Genomic DNA, 18,747 nt, shown 5'->3' on the forward strand with positions numbered 1-18,747 from the left:
ATCAATGTTGTACATTTTTGGTGAAAATCTCTCAGCTTCTTCACAACTAATAGAAAAAACTTTACTTCCATCAGCTTCTGTATCATCAAGTATTAGTTCCCCATATTGGCATTTCAGAATATAACACTCATTGAAGTCCATTTCATAGTTAACTCTTATTTGCAAGTAGCCGAGGATATCAGACCACTTCCTGCATAATTTTTCCCAAGTGTTCCTGGATAAATACATCACAATGTATGCGTCTTCTAAAATAATAATCGGTTTCCATCTTTTTAGAACTATGTGAAGAGTTTTGTCTCGTGCTATTTTCCTGAAGAAAGAAAATTTCACTCGCTTTTGTGGCTCACCCATTATTTTACTTTACTTTCCTGGATACCAATCACCACAACACAATACAATACCTGCACTGGATGAACGAATTGTCATAACTGCAAAGACACTTGACTCATTTGTTTTTCCTTATAGTATTGTTTACCTGACCCTTAAATCCTGACCATTCCTTCCAAAATGAAACTTTCACGCAGATGATTCACGGACATGTTTCTACATGGTGTTGGATATGATGTTGATGTGAGATTATCTTACTTTGCGCCATCATAGGGCAAATCTTATCTCTGTGGCTTGATGGGTATTCTATATTATTTGTCCTTATTATGTTAAGTATTTTATCCTCAAAAAGTGTTTTTGATGTTAGACCATGTGACTAGTTCTCTCACTCATATGTCTGAAATTGTTGGATGTGATAAAAAATAGCATTAGGTGGTAGAAGTCAAAAGGTCATCAAGAGGGTAGCAGAGGTCTTCCCTGCAATACTCCCCCACCCCACACTCTAACCCCCATCCCCATTTCCTTCAGAAGATGTCTGCTCAGGCTAGTGGAGATGAGCGAGCTCTTCCTTTGCAAATATCTTTTAGTGATGTCACTTCCAACTAATACTGATAACTTTTGAGGAAAAAAAACGATCGCTGGCAGATATATTAGTCAGCATAAGACAGTTTGAGGTTACACTCACCACCTTGGGAATAAAAACATAGTATGACCAAATGCTAAGGAATTAACAGTGTACCAAATGGACAGAAAATCTAAGGAACAAAAGTCAAATAGTTTTTCAGGTTATTACAGAAATTTCGTTCTTTCAAGATTGTGTTTTTGTGTGTTGTGGTGTGGATAAGAAGAATCATTCTGGAAAGACCGTAAGTAAATTTAAATTATCATTAGAATTTCTAGACTACATATGAAAAATACTTATTGTAAGCTTTTAAATCTACATTTATTTTTAATTTATTTTTTAAAATACCGTTTGGTTTTTTCTGTTCATGTAAACTAAAAAAACACCATTACCCAAACATTAGTGAACAAGATAACGTTAATTCGAAAAGAGGTTGTCATTTGCCAATAATCTTTTAGTGATGTCACCTCCAACTGATGGTGATAACATTGGAGCAAAAAAAGTGTATGTTTGAGGGACACCAGCATATAATTAAATTATTCAGAAAAGGATAAACGCAGCTGCCATCACGAATCTACTCTAAGAATTCCCACCCTTTAACAGGAAAGAAATAACCCAAAATGTATTGGGGTACTTTTTTTGTAAATTGATAATTTTTTAAATTACAATTGATAATTGTAATTTCAATAAGCACTGCTTTTATGTTTTGGTAAGTGTTATTCTAATACTGAAGAGTTTTTTTTCATAAGAATAATCATAGGGTACACATTAGAGTATCAACATCGATACATTAGTGACTTTTCATGTCTAATGTGTGTGTGTGTGTGTGTGTGTGTGTGTGTGTGTGTGTGTGTGTGTGTGTGTGTGTGTGTGTGTGTGTGTGTGTGTGTGTGTGTGTGTGTGTGTGTGTGTGTGTGTGTGTGTGTGTGTGTGTGTGTGCGCGCGCGCGCGCGCGTGCGCGCATAATAAGGATTAGATAAACTGTGAGCTCTTCTGTAGGAGGCAAATATTGTATTTTGATATCGATTCAGGTCTTAAATAAGCAGGATGGATTGTCACACCAAGCGATAAAAGTTATCTATCTTGTAAAGATTTTCACAAATATCCATGGAAAATGGAAAACTGGGATTTTAAGTAACATTGTCTAGGCTGTACAACCAGGTTACAATTCATTTGGATAACCGTTCGCTTGTAACTGCATATTTTATTTACAGCTGAATAGAGTAACATATTCCATTCTACTGAGTTTTCACATTCTTTTTATTAACTCCGTGGTGTACATAATGATCGGTGATAGGTAACAATCCAGTTTTACTTTCCTTCCAGCAATACTGGGATACGAGTTCCCATGTTGGTTTCGCCGTCACCGTCTGCTTCGTGTATAGTAATGAAACCGATTTTCAGTCGTTTCCAATTTCTTTTAATTAGTCGAATCATTTTTAAAGCCCTCTCACCAAGTAGATGTCTTTAAATCTCTACAAAAATTATTGCCCTCTTAAAAGATTATTTATTACCCACAGTCGACATTAAAAGTCTCAACTATACTTCATTTTTAATTTTTTTAATATGCAAAATATTCTTCAATAAATAAAAAAGTTAGATAGTGCTGAATGGCCTCGCCTACTCCTCGTATACGGGAATGAAAAGGCGTTAGCTGATTTATTTATTTATTTTTTTTTTTAAATAAAAATAGTCTGCATTACTGAATAGTTGTATTCTCATTGTAAGGAATAACCAAAACCCATGATTACCCGTTCGGAATCAAATTAAAGATTCAGACTCTTCACACTTTTATGCAACAGCATTTTTTGTGCATTGCTATAAGAAGAAAAAATTAGTCCTTTAACCATTCACTTGTATTATCAGACTTGTCAATTCCATTAATCGTATTTTAATTCCATGCTTTTTGAGTTGTCCAAGCAATATAGTGTTCTTTCTATTCTTTAACCTTGAATTTCGGTTCTACTCAACTTCTTCCTTTACAAAAGGGTGCTTGGTCACCCTTATTCGTAAAGTATGTCGCATATTATTCGGTAAACAGAAGTCTTGGGGAGACCGGAGGTGTGCACAAAGAAGAACCATATCAAAGCATGTAGAATACCATGGACAGCAATGCCATGAAAAAAATTATCTGCCCTGTCTATTTTTAATTGCGAAAACTGCACATAGAGTGGAACTATGGTGAACATACGGGAATGCTACGTAACATTGGCAGAAGATCATAGTAGAAGCTAGAGATCAACATAATTAGTACTTTGGTTAACCCACAAACCGTGTCTAACTGGGTACATGTTTTCCTCACTTGAGATGTAATCACAAATCACAATTAGTGACATATTTCGTCACACGTGCGACTGCTGTAGTAAATCTACGGGTATGTAATTAATTAAAGGATCGAACAGTAGTAAATAGGAAATGATGGTAGGCAATTATAAAGTAAATTTCTTAATTGTATTAGTTTTGTAATTGATAATTCAACCTAGAGTCGTCTTAATGCATTTAGGGAATTGTTTTCTCGATCTGTATGCAAGTTATACAGAGGCTTCGAGAGGGAGAACTTAATTCCAATTAGTCGCTGGAATCCCAACCAAAAAAAAAAAAAAAAACTCTCCAGCCATTCCATTTTTGGTTCAATCACACATTTGTAAGAGTACGATAAGGCAATACATGATGAAATTATACAGCGCAATAAGACCTCTTGTTGGATGGAATTTATTAAAAATTTACATAATAAACGAAAATTAATAAACACTTAAATTCAAATGTTTGCTTCCTCTGCTTAATTCGAGTATTTTTTTAAAATGATTACTCGCGTTATCATTTTTTAGAATAATTACTTAAAAAGTGACACAGAAGAAGATGTCAGTGTGGTTCAATTCTGTGTTTTAGCATTTTAATTGGCAAAATAATTCGAACTGATATTTGACGTTTTCATACCACTTAGATTAAATTCCTCGATATTTGGCATTTATGATCTCTGTTCATATGCGCACATCGTTTTATTTCTATTTTGGTTTCGATTAGCTCATTGCTTGTGTTCAAATTAGGAAAACAAAATTATATGACCAGAATATATAAGCCAAAACGGACTTTGATAAAATTCTGAAAAACTCGTGAAAACAACGGAATTTATTCGCCTGGTATGTACTGTAGACACAATTTTATTTTTTCTAATTTTGCCACTTGAAAAATGAAGCATTTTAATAAAGATCCTAAATACCAAATTTTTATCTTAATTCCAGTCATGTATGAAGTGATTAATGTTCGACATACATACTTCGTCAAATTTTGTGAATAAAAATGGCCCAATTGAAATAAAATAAAATATAAACAAGTGGATAAGTTCTTTTTCAAAATCCCAAATTTTATTTCCACTCTACCTCTCCAGAGCAGAGCTATTGCACTGGATAATTCAGAACATAATTTTCCACTGGTGTACCCCTGCAAATAACCAAGTTGGAACTGGAATAACTCATCAAATTTCTGAAAGTATTTTAAGTAATAAATTTAAATAAAAATCAAGGGGTGAACGTACAAAATGATCTTAATTAGGGCTTACATATTTTGCAAAACGCACCTAAAAATAGTGTGGAACCGTTTTTGAATTCCGATTTACGCGATGAATTGAACAATCGATGAGCGAACTGAAGGTGATTATTGAAAACGACCAGAGCGAATCCACCCGATCTAACTCGATCTCCACCTCCTACGAATAGGGATCGATGAACCTTGAAAATAATGGTAACACTATCCTCGAAGGCGTCTCCGCAATATGTTGCACTAGGAGTTTCAGGTAGCAGCAGGATTATCCAAAAATGAGGGCACAGTACATTTGGCAAATAAAAAAAAAAAAAAAGATTGTCGGTAAAGCTAGAAATTTATTGATATATTATTGAAGCATTATGGAATTTAATTAGGGCGTGAAATTGATCTTTTTTTCTTCTTTTTTCCAGTCAAATATCAACGAAGAATAATGAATATGTAATCTAATTCTTGACACAATTATACAAGCGAAGCATAACGATTTATTGATAGCCATCTCCATTCTCATCAATATAGGTAACCCTCGTAATAACGCGGTACTTAACCAAGGCAATAATCAGTCGAGATATAGATCGATATAACGAGGTCTACAAATTGTAGTAACCCTTGTTCAACGAGGCACTTATACAACGCGATTTCGATAAAAAAAAAAATAAAAAAAAAATAAAAAAAAAAACAATCTACAAACTGCAGTAATCCTTTATCTTTTCATATATTTTTCACCGCTTGACTTAAAAATTAATTTTTTTCTTCGTTAAATTTGCGTCTGCCCGTATCGCGCATGTAGTTATAAGTAGCAAATTCATATTAGGGGAAATATCCTTTAGCACGCATGCTCGTCAATTGTTTACCGTATAAAGGGTTACTACAATTTTTATAGAAACGGCCACTTAGAGGGCTTTTGCGATATGGTTGAAAACGAAATTAGTGAATTAATTGATGGGGAAATAGATTTAAATGAGGAGGAACTGGTGCATTTAATAGATGACGTCGAACCAAATGGCGGGGAAAGTTCTGCCGAAGATTCTGATTGTGATGAATCCGTTAAAGAATTCAGTTTAAAGAAATTAGCAGAAGGATTGGACTTGGCAAGAAAGTTAGGAAGTTATTTTACGGATAATGATCCCTCAATGGAGCGCTCCAGAAAATTCACGAGCCAATTGGATATTTGTTTAGTTCCATATTATGAAAGTAATAAAAAATTGCAGCATAGTGGTAAGCAAGGTCTTATTACTGATTTCTTGATAACTAAACCAGCCGAAGTATGCAATGAGAATTATACAAATGATGTCCAAGTGATGACAACGTCCGGCCACTCTAAATAAATAACAACTAAGAAATGTTCGTTTTGAAGACGGTGATTACGATTATATTATGCACTTTATTTTATTTTCCCTAAAGCATTTATACATTATGGGCAATGAAGTTGACGTAAAATTTATAATTTTTATAACTTTATACTATGTGTATTTTGTTTTAGAGTTTGTTTTCTTAACTTACATGAATTACCTGAATTAAATAAAAATATTTTTTGTTGGATATGCTACTGTTGTTTATATAATTAAAAAAAAAACTATTTCGGAACATAACCCTACTTTTTTCTATGTGATCTGAGTCTCGCATAACTCTATTTATATAACGCGGCATTTCTGTGGAACCCAACATCCGCGTTATACGAGGGTTACCTGTATGGCTATTAAAATTATCATAACACTATAGAATGTACAAATACATCATTTCTTAACACAGTCTCCAAGGTTTGAATAGGCTTAGTCGAGAGATGCACCAGGATTGAGAGGGAAAGACTACGTCTGGGCTGCAAGTCACAGATGCACTGCCTCATTCATCTCTCGATCACTGGCAAAATCATGAATTTCAATATGCTGTTCGTTTTCTACTTTATCGACACTGATTCGCCCTTGTCAAGAATAAGTGTGAGGACTTTGTTAATGTTTTTATTAATCGATGACATCAATGGACAATTAAGGAATGATCACTTGCTTTACTTCGAACATATCAATCTATTTCTATATGCTCGGTAAATAAAAACACTGACACTATAGTGTGGTGTGCTGTATGCTTTCGATGAATTTCTGAACCTTCGCAGCTTCAGCTCACGAAACATCAACTCTTCCCGCACTTTCTTTGTTGCATGTGGTCCCGTTTCAACAGTTTATGGATAGTTGGGTTATCTACAAATGATCCCGTTTCCAGCTTAAAAACATAAAACACATCTGGAATGCATCCATTTTCAAGAACATTTGTTTCTTTCATTTTAGAGTGGTTGTTGTTGTCGTGTGGGATTCCCCCACTTTCCTCATCGGTCCCTTAGGATAGGTTGACATACCCCCCCGGTGAGGGACTTCTAAGTATGTATTTTTTGACTGTAGATCCTTGTGTGTGTGTTGATGGGACCGGTTTGCCTGTTCTGAGGGACGAAAAACCTAAGTTTCCGGGAGAAAAAACCTTCTACCTTCGTATGAGACAGACCAACTCGCCTTTAGTCAAAAGTGACTTCACGTCAGAGACGGGAATCGAACCTAGGTCTTTCCGACCAAAGGGCTTTGTCTATACCGACCAGTGACGACCGTACATAAGTACTGCGACACTGCAGCATCCCCAAGGAAAAAATGAAATAATTTAAATTTTATTTGTGTTTATAAATAATAACAATGCTTACAACATTATATAAACGCAGTACAACATGTTAAAGGTTACAGCTTATGTTTTGACATTGATTGAATAGTTAATAATTGGAAATGTTCGATTAACGCTTTAGATTACGAAACAAATGCACTGCGATCTAACCCCGATATTCGTTTTCTTTTATCATTGCACGTTACGTCATTCCCAACTGTAACTGCTCAAACGGCAGTGTATTTTTAGTATGATTACGCTCGTTATTTCTGTGAGATATGAAACGTTTATTATTGATGTGAGTACGTGGTGAACTATTTTTTGTAAATCTTATTTTATTTTGTTAAAATAACATATTTATTTATTATAGATACAAGGCTGAATTATGACGAGTGTCACTGTTCAAAATATGAAAAGAATTATATTTTTTCAATTATCGTTACACGAAACAAATGCACTGCGATCTAACGCCGATATTCGTTTGCGCTTGTCATTGCTATTGATAAGAAACTTTTATTATTGGTGTTTGTTCGTGGTGAGGATGAAATATTTTTAATAAAGCAATTTTTAATATGTAAATTTATTTATTAATAAATTCGTTGCTGATTAGGAAAATTTTTTTTTTTTTTTGTATATGCAGCACCCCCACTTAAAATTTTCACCGGCCGCCACTGATACTAAACTTCGGAGGATAGTTTAGAGCGGTAATAGGGTAATTTGTAGAGTTCGTGTCGCTACCATTTTAAATAGACTTGGGGCTCGTGATAGAAGGTTAATAACAATAATAATAATATGGTTAACTATCTCACTAAACTAACAACGTGGTTTCAACCGTGGTTTCACGGTTGCACGGGCAACTACGTGAGCAAAATAAATTAATGAAATATTTGTCGATATTCTTCTGAACTTATATTTTGTTGTCGAGGATTTCTTATCTCTCACTGTCGAATTAAAATTTACTGCAGCTAAAGATGCAGATATCAACCTTACTTAATAACGAAACACTAAACAGACAATCAGAAATTGCAAACTGTGTGGATAACCGAATTAGAATTATCGATAATACATGTAACTGACCAAAAGTCGTTTCTAAGCTAATATAAATACCTCTTCACATTCAAGTTAGTTGGCTTGTTTTATAGAGAAAATGCTTTCTTAGTAGAGTGTAGAATACAATCTTTAACGTGATTACATTTACTTTCATGTATATATCAAAAGTCCTAATCAGTCTATACTAGCTGTAAATATGTTTTACTGTAAATTGATAAACACTCGAATATAAAACCTTGCAAATTGTATAGAAGGGAAGTACATTATCTATAAATGAAACGGACATTAAAATTTTCACTGTATATATATAACATATTTTATCTCATTAAACACGCTCGTGTTTTTTATTTTTTTAACAAAAACCGCTATAACCCACACACCATTTAATGCGAAGATCAGGGTGTGGATTCCGATGTGAGAAAGCATCTGTTGAATTGTTTCACCTGTCATACCACGCCCTATTCTAGTATCATTTTATTTCAGTAGCACAGGAGATGTGGGACGACACTTCAGTACACTGTGGACATCTCTACCTACATACAGAACACGACATGCTCCTCGTCCACATCTCCGATAGGTTACACTTTACTTGGTCGTTCACCCGTAGCAAGTTTCCCGGAAACCTATTTTATCCACTGAAGAGTCACGTGATTAGTAAAGGGGGAAAACTGGGAATGAGGGGTTTGCATACTAGGCCAGCGACAAAAGAGTCGCCGAACCCTTGACCTGTGACTCAATGCAGGGAGGGAAGGCAAGTGAGGGATGCGGATCCCACTTGTTACTAAGCAATGTTCTCACTACGTCACTTTCGATGGTCAACAACAAACATTAATTCCGAACTCGGTATCAGAAATTAGTTGAGGCGGTTGGGATTCCGAAACGGACAAATATTTTTAAAAGAACAGTTTGAAAAGTGTGCATTGCTTTAATGGAAAACTCCGGATCATGCATTGAAGATAGAATGTTTTCTTCTTTTTAGGTGCGCGTGCTCACAATGATCTTGAGGATAACCATGGTACCTTTAGTGTCGTTTCTAGCTGCTCTTCGCATCCTTACCGAAGGTAAGTCAGATTCGCATTTCTTCTTCCTAGCACTTCAATCTTTTAGTGGATCCGGGAGTTCTTCCTCTCGGATATGGTTCTGATAATAATAGTAATGTACATATTATGCAATATTCGGATGTGAAGATAAAATAAGTCAATCAATCAGTTTAGTAATAATAATAGTAAACAGATTTTATTACATAGAGGAAAATGTAGTTCTAAATGCGCCATAAAATGCCCTTATGAATTTCCTCATACGTTAAGAAAATCAAAGTTACTTTGCATTCAAATGATAGGCCTAATGGCCTGAAAAGTAAATTGAGTTAAATGAAGTCAAATAACTAGCTCTCATAAACCTAATATGGGAAATATGGGAAAAAAGGAAGGGGTTTATTTTTTACCTCATGGTCTTCGAAAATTTTACCTCATGGTCTTCGAAAAACTGCAGGTTTTCAGATACTGCTTTGCCTTTCTTGCAGTGAAAAAAACCAAGTTACCTTATAGAAAATTTCTGTTATTTATTATGCCTTACTTGCTTGTTATATTTCGCCTTACTTGCACTTTTGGTAGCAAGCTAAAGAAAGAAGTTCAACCCAAGTTTATGTCCGATGCATTTATTTATTACAAATGGGAATGATGATTTTATGCAAAAATTAGATCACACCAGTGCTTTTCCATATGATAGGGTCAGTTTTTCTTAAATTGTTTTTATAAGTTTGAAACGCTATCGCAAAATTTCTAAGATGGGGAGGGAGGAAAGAAAGACAAAGAGAGACCACAGTGAGTCAATGCTTCCACTAATTTTTGTCGGATTCGGGCGATAAACTGTCTATTTTAAACTGTTTCAACTGAAAGTATTCATTATACCGAAGCTATATGTAAACTTGTTTGCAGGGGACTTTTTTACTTCTAAAAATGCTCATTCATATATTTTTCAATTAGAATGTAAACATTACATGTATTCTATAAAATCAGAAAATAAAACTCTATAAACATTGTAACAACTAAAGCTGAACGAATTAGAGTTATGTACAAGGAAGTAGAGAAGACTGTGAGGGCATGGGTATAAAACAGCTTGCGAAATTCGGCAGTTTGAAGAGAACATTGGTTTCAGTGATTTATGTCACTGAATTATCAAGAGTTATCATCGATATATGGCTTTTTAATGTGGATCCACCCACGAAAGGCAGTTAGCCTATAAAGTACACTCCAATAAGTAGCGTGGTGAACACATATCTGCGATTCAATGACATGCACAAACCATCCATGCCATGATGGGATTCTAACCGTCAGCCAACCAGGCTGAGATGAACTTATTTTTTTTTCATCGACTTTTAGAAATGTTTAAGTTTGGGTTTGAAAAGTGGCTTAGCTAGACAATCTCAAAAACAGTAGTCGCTTGCAATCGATTAATACTAACTAGTCTTTTAGAATGTTTAGTATTTTATTACTGAGTATTAATCCTAACGTACGCCCGGCTAGCATTGATAGAAAGGTTTCTCAGAATGTTCTACAGTGATTATTTTGCAGTTAACATTAAGTTAATGGCGTTTTATTACGGCAAGCTCTCAATTGCTAACAATTAAGAAAAGATCACCTGATTCTAGAGTTATTCTATGTTTTTATTGCACATTTTCGTATACCAGTCTGGTCGCAAATGCACTCAAAATCAATCTCATCATCTGTTCATCAGTCTACTCATCTTTTCTTCTTGTATGGTATGTATTCATCATCATAGTAATTGAACCCGGCGAACTTTTTTGACATATATATTATGAGTGTTATATAACTGCGAATCGTTCTGTCTAATTATACCGTAAAATTATCGGAGAAATAAATTTCAACTGACAGGAAAATTTTAGTAAAGATTTCAAATAAGAAATTTTATTGACATTTTTCTGAAGTGCGCAGTTGTATATGTTACGGATGTATAGTTAAAATCGTATCCTATCAAACTGTGTAACACATTTGCTGATTACATTCTTCGCACTCACCAGACACCCCCCCCCCTCACCTCCTGCAAATTCTACTTTTCTCACCAAAGAAGTCTTATCTCGTGGGTCGGCGACTTTTTTCAGCGGAAGGGACTCAGGGCAACAGCGATGAATGCCATTTCGATGGCATTTGGGCAAATTATTTTGAAGCTTAGAAAGTGGCCTGATTTAGTATTACTTAAAAATTCATTCACAAACGTTTGGTAGGTCACTGTATAAAAAATCTACCAAAGTTGGAAGTACTTGATCGTAAGAAATTGCTAAAGACTTAAGGCAATACTTTTAAAATAAAGGAGTAAAAATATATAATTTTATATAACGTGTTCTTTCAAGTGCAAGTACTAGCATGCAGTTTTATGTACAACGTGCAGGCATGTGATTCTCGCAATTCTCGGGTGAATTCGAATAGCAGAACTCCTTGTGTTGCTATGTAATAATGTTCTCATTTTTAGACTTGTATGTCACAGATTTTAACAACCTTCCTATAGTAGTAGTATAATCCACACAGCAATAAAGTAACCAAATTTGATTCGGCTATATCCTCATAAAAGACTGTTTCCTTATTAGACAGTTAAAATTAAACTAGCATGAATAATAAAAGCTGTACATTCTTCTTATAGAAGAATGTACAGCTTTCGATGTTAGTCAAAAATCTTTCCACTCCCACGTCAAGAAACAGGGGAAAAAATCTACTTAATTTAAACTTGCATTTTTGGTGTGGGGAAGTGCTATCAAAAGTTAGTTGTTTCCTAATTATTTTACGAAATGAAGTGAAGATCAGGTTAAAAAAATATTACGGACTCAGCTAAATTACAGAGTAGGCCAATATATATTATATCATGAAGCATCGGAATATTAAGTTCGGAATAAAACCAAAAGCACAAGGAAGAATCATGTCATGTTTCGAAAAGTGATCAGGGGAATGTTGCGCCTCGGAATCAGAAAAATACACCCCTACGCCTACTTTTTCCGTATTTCCATAACTGGTACAACCAGTTCTGAAGACATTAAAGGAAACAGGAATGCGACGTAATTTGCTTTTAGATTATTTCAAGTGGTAGCTTGGTTTACTGAACACTAGATTTTCAAATGCCTTCTCAATTGTTTGCTTTTATCTGTGTTTTTTCATATCCATGCAATACTTTTCAGTTTTGGGATGTATTTAAAAGATTCGTTTCCTGAAGATTGTCTTTGTTCCTACAATCGCAATGAATCTTATCTTATGGCTTTTAAGAGATATTTCGGTGACACCCAAGCTGCATGGTTTTACCTTTCTTCGTTTGATTCCTTTATCAGTAATTTATCCACTGCAAATGATGAATTGCATCCCAGATTCCTACCACAGCTTTATGTTGTAGAAGACAAGCGATGATCACTATATAATTTCATCCATTATTGATGAAATTATTTAGTGCAGCAGAATAATATGCATATTTTATAGATCCGCCCGGCGATATTAGGAAAATATTTGTATACCATTGCCTTGTATATTATTACAGAGATTTAGGTTTTAAAATATTGTCTTTACCGGTCTGGAATTGCCATCTAATTACACAGTGGTCTTCGCAGATAAAACGTTGTGTTTTCTAAAAATGAACAGCAAGGCAGCATTAATAATGAGGTCAGCGAGATTGGTTATATGGGATGAGGCGCCCATGGATAATACCTTTATATTAATGTGAGTTGATCGATTGGTAAAAGATATCATGCAAAATGACATTGCTTTTTTGGGGTGGGGGTGGGGAGTATCGTTCACGGAGAGTGGAACTACTTACCTGTAGTTCTGCATAGTTCCAAACAAACACTTGCTCAAAACTGTACTAAATCTTCACGTGACTCTTTGACCAGTATTCAAAATATGTCAATTAAACAGAAACATAAGATTCGTCCCTTTCGTATCTTATTCGCCGAGTTTTTGCTTGAAATTGGAAATGGAGAACATTCCTCTAGTGAACCTGGGGGAAATTGTTGAGTTATCATCCATTATTTCGGTAAAAGGTATCATTTCTGCAATTTTCAGCGAACAATTTATTTTCTTCTTTAGCGAACATCATGAAGAGATTAACACTAAACTAATACATCTCATACCAGGGACAGTCGTTCAGTTTGAACACTACGCATCTTAGTGTGAATAATTTCATTACAGAAGAAGAAAAGAACAATAAGAAAAAAAAGGAACAAGCCATGACATATGACGATGTGAAGGGTTTGTTCATTTAAATATTTAAAATCTTTCAAATTATTCTAAAAAATAACCGTACGTTAAATGTTGTACAGAATGAGGTTTTATAATATATTCGGGTTTCTTGTTAGGCGTAATGATTTATGTAATGTATAAATCATTAAATACTTATACAAAATATTTTCTCGTCCCCCCCCCCAAGTATACCATATTGTATTCAAATTCTCTTCAGATAACATTCCAGAGCAAACAGATTATCTAGCCCTTAGTAATGGATTCCATACTTTGTTGTTGGAAGTTCTCAGTATTCAATTTGTAATCATTCATGATTTATTTATCAGATAAACAGATTTAGTTGGGCAATGCAATCATTAATTTTATGTGTGGTTTCTTAAATTTGACTATTTTAATTCTTTAATGTAACAATGGTGCATAAAGAAGAAACTAAACACAGATGGACCGCTGTTCTGTCTGTACTCCAGAGTGCTGCACAAAGACCATCTGTTTGTTTGTTTTTTTGTTTGTTAATTTTCTTGTTTTGAACCACCGCATATTTTGAATCAGTGCATATTTCATATAATAAAAACACGCATGATCGACTTTTACATATCTATATAAATACAGTTTAAATTGTATTTATATCAGAAATTTATCCATTACTGATATAAATGATATATATATGAACTACCCTGTAAAAATCTCACAAGTCACCTACGGTGGAAACGACTGAAAGGGAAAATCAGAGATCATAGAGTCTTAGGCTACTTGGTTATTTCCATCGCCATTTACTTATATTTCCTTTGAAGCTTCTAATACTGCGAATAAAGCTGTTGGCTTTGAGAATGGCATGATTCTCAGTAAGACTTGGTGCAAATATTGTTGTTATTTTGGGTTACAGCAGAAGCATCTAAGGCTATGAAGTCGGTTATTATGCCTATAAATTGCATATATACTTCTGGCAATTTTACCTGCCTGTGGGATGAAAAACGGTAAGAAATTGATCAACTCACCTTCAGCTGAAAAGTCCTACGTCGACATCGACTGAGTTACGGATGATCTCCGTAATGATCGATATCACAGTGATGAGTAGATTTGAAGCATAGGAAATCGGCTACAAATCCATATTACAAATCAGTATGCAACCGTAATAGGCTATAGTTGTTCAAGCCTTCCATTATGAACGTTATAGAGGTGATGATTCTGACTTATTGTGGAAGAATCTAATTTGTTTTCGTTCCCGCATGCCCCTAAGTCCCCCCCCCCCCCCAACAATCTCATCCGTCTGAATTCACACACCACTAGTTTCTTTGTAATGACCATTAACAAGTGGCACGATAGATGCTCCGAATTGCAGATGTTGGTTTAATATCGTGCTGTTTCTCATATGAGAAATTACATGTAACCTCTACTCATTAGGGTAAAGATCTTAACCACCACTCTAGGGTGAGTAGTGATAAAGATATTCGTATATCGTTTATATTCCCCAAATGGGAAAAATACTTAATGTAATTTATGACTAGGATTTGATATAAGTGAGACCATAATAATACTTGAGCTATAATGTGAACGAAATATTTCTTTTTACTTGGTCCATATTATTGTAAACTCAAATGTTCGAAGAAAAACCACAATAACAACTGATTTTTCTGTTTGGATATATCTCGTAATGTTAAAAATGTAGTATAACGATGCTTTATTTCGTTCTTTATTTTAAGGTAATAATTTCTTAAAATTGTATAATTTATCAAATTAGATATTTAACTAATCATTTTAAATGTATTTAATTTAATTCATAATGGGCTATTATTGTTTGCTGTTTCTAGAATTAGATATTTAACTAATCATTTTAAATGTATTTAATTTAATTCATAATGGGCTATTATTGTTTGCTGTTTCTAGAATTACGTGCCTCTCATAATTGGCTTTGATTAGCATCAAGTGTCAGCAATGAATACACGATGAATATAGTTTCAACATTCATTGCATATTGGTGTTAACATCAATGATTAGGCAAATACATTTAAACTTTATGAAAGCGAAAATTAGTCAAAATAAATAAAAATTAAGCTTTATTATTAATGGAGCTGCTTCTTTCTTTTCCAACCACTAAGTATTACATTAATGTGTAATTTCAAATTTAAATTTTAAAGAATGATAGATCACACATACCTGGATAATATGAAGATCAGGATGATGGTGATGTTTAGATGAAATACTCATCCTCACCCACTGCTTTACACCAAGTTAGTTGTTGAGGATATTGCCGGAAATGGCAAACATCTTCAACAGCTGACTAGTAAACCATGCAATTTATTTTGAGAAAAATTGTTTGCCTTTCCTCACAGTGAAAAATCAAATAAATCGAATTTGATTCCAATCAAATACCATTTTAAAATTCTCATATATTCCTAGCATCTACAAAGCCATCAAACACATCTTTAAATATTCAAATGACAAAATTGTTTTTACCGCTACTAACAAACTACGAAAGTTACTAAAACATAAAACCAATAACATAGAGCGGTCTATTACTGTGGTATAATATACTTTACAAATTTAACTGATAGTCTGGATGCCGTACGTGTTACATTGGATCCACCATTTGTTCTGAAAAATCACTTTAATTGAACATTACCAAAACTACAATAACCGTATAACTATTGTATAACGGTATACAATAACTTTACGGTTATTCTATACTGTAAACTACAATAACGTATACTGTATACAATAACCGTATACGTGTAAGGAAAAAGAGGCAAACTAATTAGCAAAATTTTTCTCATTGATGATGCTCATGTAACAAGCATCGATATATTAGTTACGAAATATATTCTGTATATCATATTTACTTGAGTTACATGTTTCCTTAATATTAAATAATAAACAATAGTATTTGAGAAAAAGTAGTCTATAAGCCCAGTCCGAAAAAAAAAAAAAAAAAAAAATTCAGAATATAACTTTCCCATAAGTTATCTTCTAGTACGGACTGTCGTACTAGAAAGAGAAATAACCAAATGAACAATCATCAGCTATCATTTCTTACTAGTGAAAATAATAATTCCATCAGCTAGATACTAAACTAGAATGATTAGCTAAGTTTTAAGTAAAAGGAATTTCACCATCAGCAAAGAAAATTGCTATTCAAATTGTACCTGATGAGATGTCCAAAAAAAGCTGTGGAATCTATTAATGTGTTTCTTGAAGAACCTGAAGGGTTGTATTCATTGGAGAAAGCAGTAAGGGAAAGGCCCTGGATGTTGACAAACAAACGATTTTCTAAGGCCATTTGCTCTAGTCATATAGACTAGAGCAAATGGCCGAATAATAGTGACAGTTCGATGAAGCAACGCTTCAAAAATACTTACGAATCGAAGGCAACCACGATAAGGAGGTCATCTATTATTGTTTTAATCAATGTTTTATTGATTTCATCATTATTGTTTATAAAATTATTGTTTTAATTATTGAGAATGTAAATTCCTCTCTTAAATTCGAACAATATTATCCATTTCCTATCTGTCCAAGACAGGTTGAGTCTCCTGATTAGGAACCTTACTCAATTTAATGAAGTTGGCTTGCCATTCCTCTGCTGACCCCCCCTAGGGGGAGTAAATATTTTATGTTTGTAGAACTGCGTGTTAACAGGATCGGTTTCTCTGTTTTTCTCTGAGAGACAAACAAAAAAATTGATTTATATGATTGAAAGCATCTAATATAAGATTCCTCACTTCGTCGACGGGGTTCGAACCCGGATATTTTCAACCAATGGGCTCGCTATGCCAACTGATCTACGGAGGCGCACAATATTATAACAGCCGCAAAAACAATACCCATAGAATAGTGCTTCTGAACTCCATCTACTTCACTTACTGTTTTGTTTTTTATAGTATGTGTATGTATGCTACGTAACGTGGTAGGGCTGTCTATTATGAGTACGATAATGCTCGACTGCTGCTCGAGAGACCAAATTAAAAATTAAATATCACAATCCAGTTGCTAATTTCAATTGCACGGATATAAGATGTGCAATTGAAATTTTGGAGCAAAAACAGCAATTTTTTGCTCCAAATTTAATAAGAAAAAATAAACGAAACATATAATTTAACAGGATGATACCTGGGATCTTTAATTAAATCTTGTTCAAACTTTTGTCTTAAATAATTGAAATGCATTTGTTAATAATTATTATTTACTGAGAAATTAATTGCTATAACTGCAAGTCTGAAATACTTAAACCTCAGACACATTTTAAATTAATTACAATAATAATTAAATTAATGATAAACAATAATCATAATCTTTAAAATTAATAACAATAATTATAAAAAACACGCCTTTACACATTCTTTAGTGTATAAATTTAAAAATAATAATTAAAAGTTCACGTATAGTGCACTTTATTTTTTTATTAAAAGTTAAGGGATAGTTTATTGCTTAGCTATCCACACCCAGAAACGGCTGAAACCTCATTAGGCTTGGATATCCACTTGTACTGAACTTGTGGCAGCTGTCGGATGCATTGTTTATCAATACTTCCTGAAAATCTATCGTTTTAGATATTTACTGGTGCATCGGATTTATGACATCTGCTAATTATACATCAGCCGAAAAACAGAATATGTTTTATTCCCAATATGTCTGAAAATTTAATATTACTTAAATTACTTAAAAAGTCATAGAGTTTATATCAATATAATAGGAAGGAATAAAAATTGAGAAGTGCGGCAAATTATACTACTCCTTAGTTTAGAAGATTTTTTTTACGTAGTTAAATGCATCTAACTGTATAAAGCAAATATTGTTTTAGTGATGACAATGCTGTGAATAGAAAGCCACCGTTCTTCCAATTTACACTATTTAAAACAATGAATGAATAACGAAATTATTTAGCTTCTGATATCGACTTTGATATGCAAAAACAGTTTTTTTTAATAGACTACACTTGAGATGCATATATCTTACCATAAACCCTGAAAAGATAGCATTTCACATTATATTAGAGAGAGCTAACCTTTGATAGCTAATTAGCTTGCGAAAACTACAAAAATAGGGGAATCTTTTCCAACTCGTGTACTAGAAAAATCAATAATCGACATTTGTTTATCTACTTTATCCGGAATTCCTGTCCAGTTTTTATTTCAGTGGGGATAACTTTTGCTTATCCCAGCCATGGTTTGAGGAGGTTCTTTTTCATATTTTATTATTTATTTATTTTCAAACGTGAATTTGAATTCTTATATTTTATCCTTGTTCTAAGTAGTTTTTGATTTTGTTTGTGAAATTTATGTGAAGAACTAATTGTCTTGATCATTAACCTTATGAATAGTTTTTAAGGTCCGAAATATA

General features: G+C 33.7%; 1 protein-coding gene across 1 annotated transcript in view; it reads left to right on the forward strand.

The window, feature by feature from the left end:
- The first annotated feature begins 9,191 nt into the window (after positions 1-9,191).
- LOC150092568 (uncharacterized) overlaps positions 9,192-18,747 on the forward strand; it is a 199,718-nt gene continuing 190,162 nt past the window's right edge. The window contains exon 1 of the mRNA XM_090414236.1: positions 9,192-9,240. Coding sequence (XP_090270362.1) covers positions 9,192-9,240 — 49 coding nt within the window. The remainder of the gene's footprint in view (positions 9,241-18,747) is intronic.

Source organism: Typopeltis vanoorti, chromosome 25 (assembly GCF_054136105.1).
Source record: "Typopeltis vanoorti isolate ZY-2024b chromosome 25, IOZ_Tvanoo_1.0, whole genome shotgun sequence".
NCBI lineage: Eukaryota > Metazoa > Arthropoda > Arachnida > Uropygi > Thelyphonidae > Typopeltis > Typopeltis vanoorti.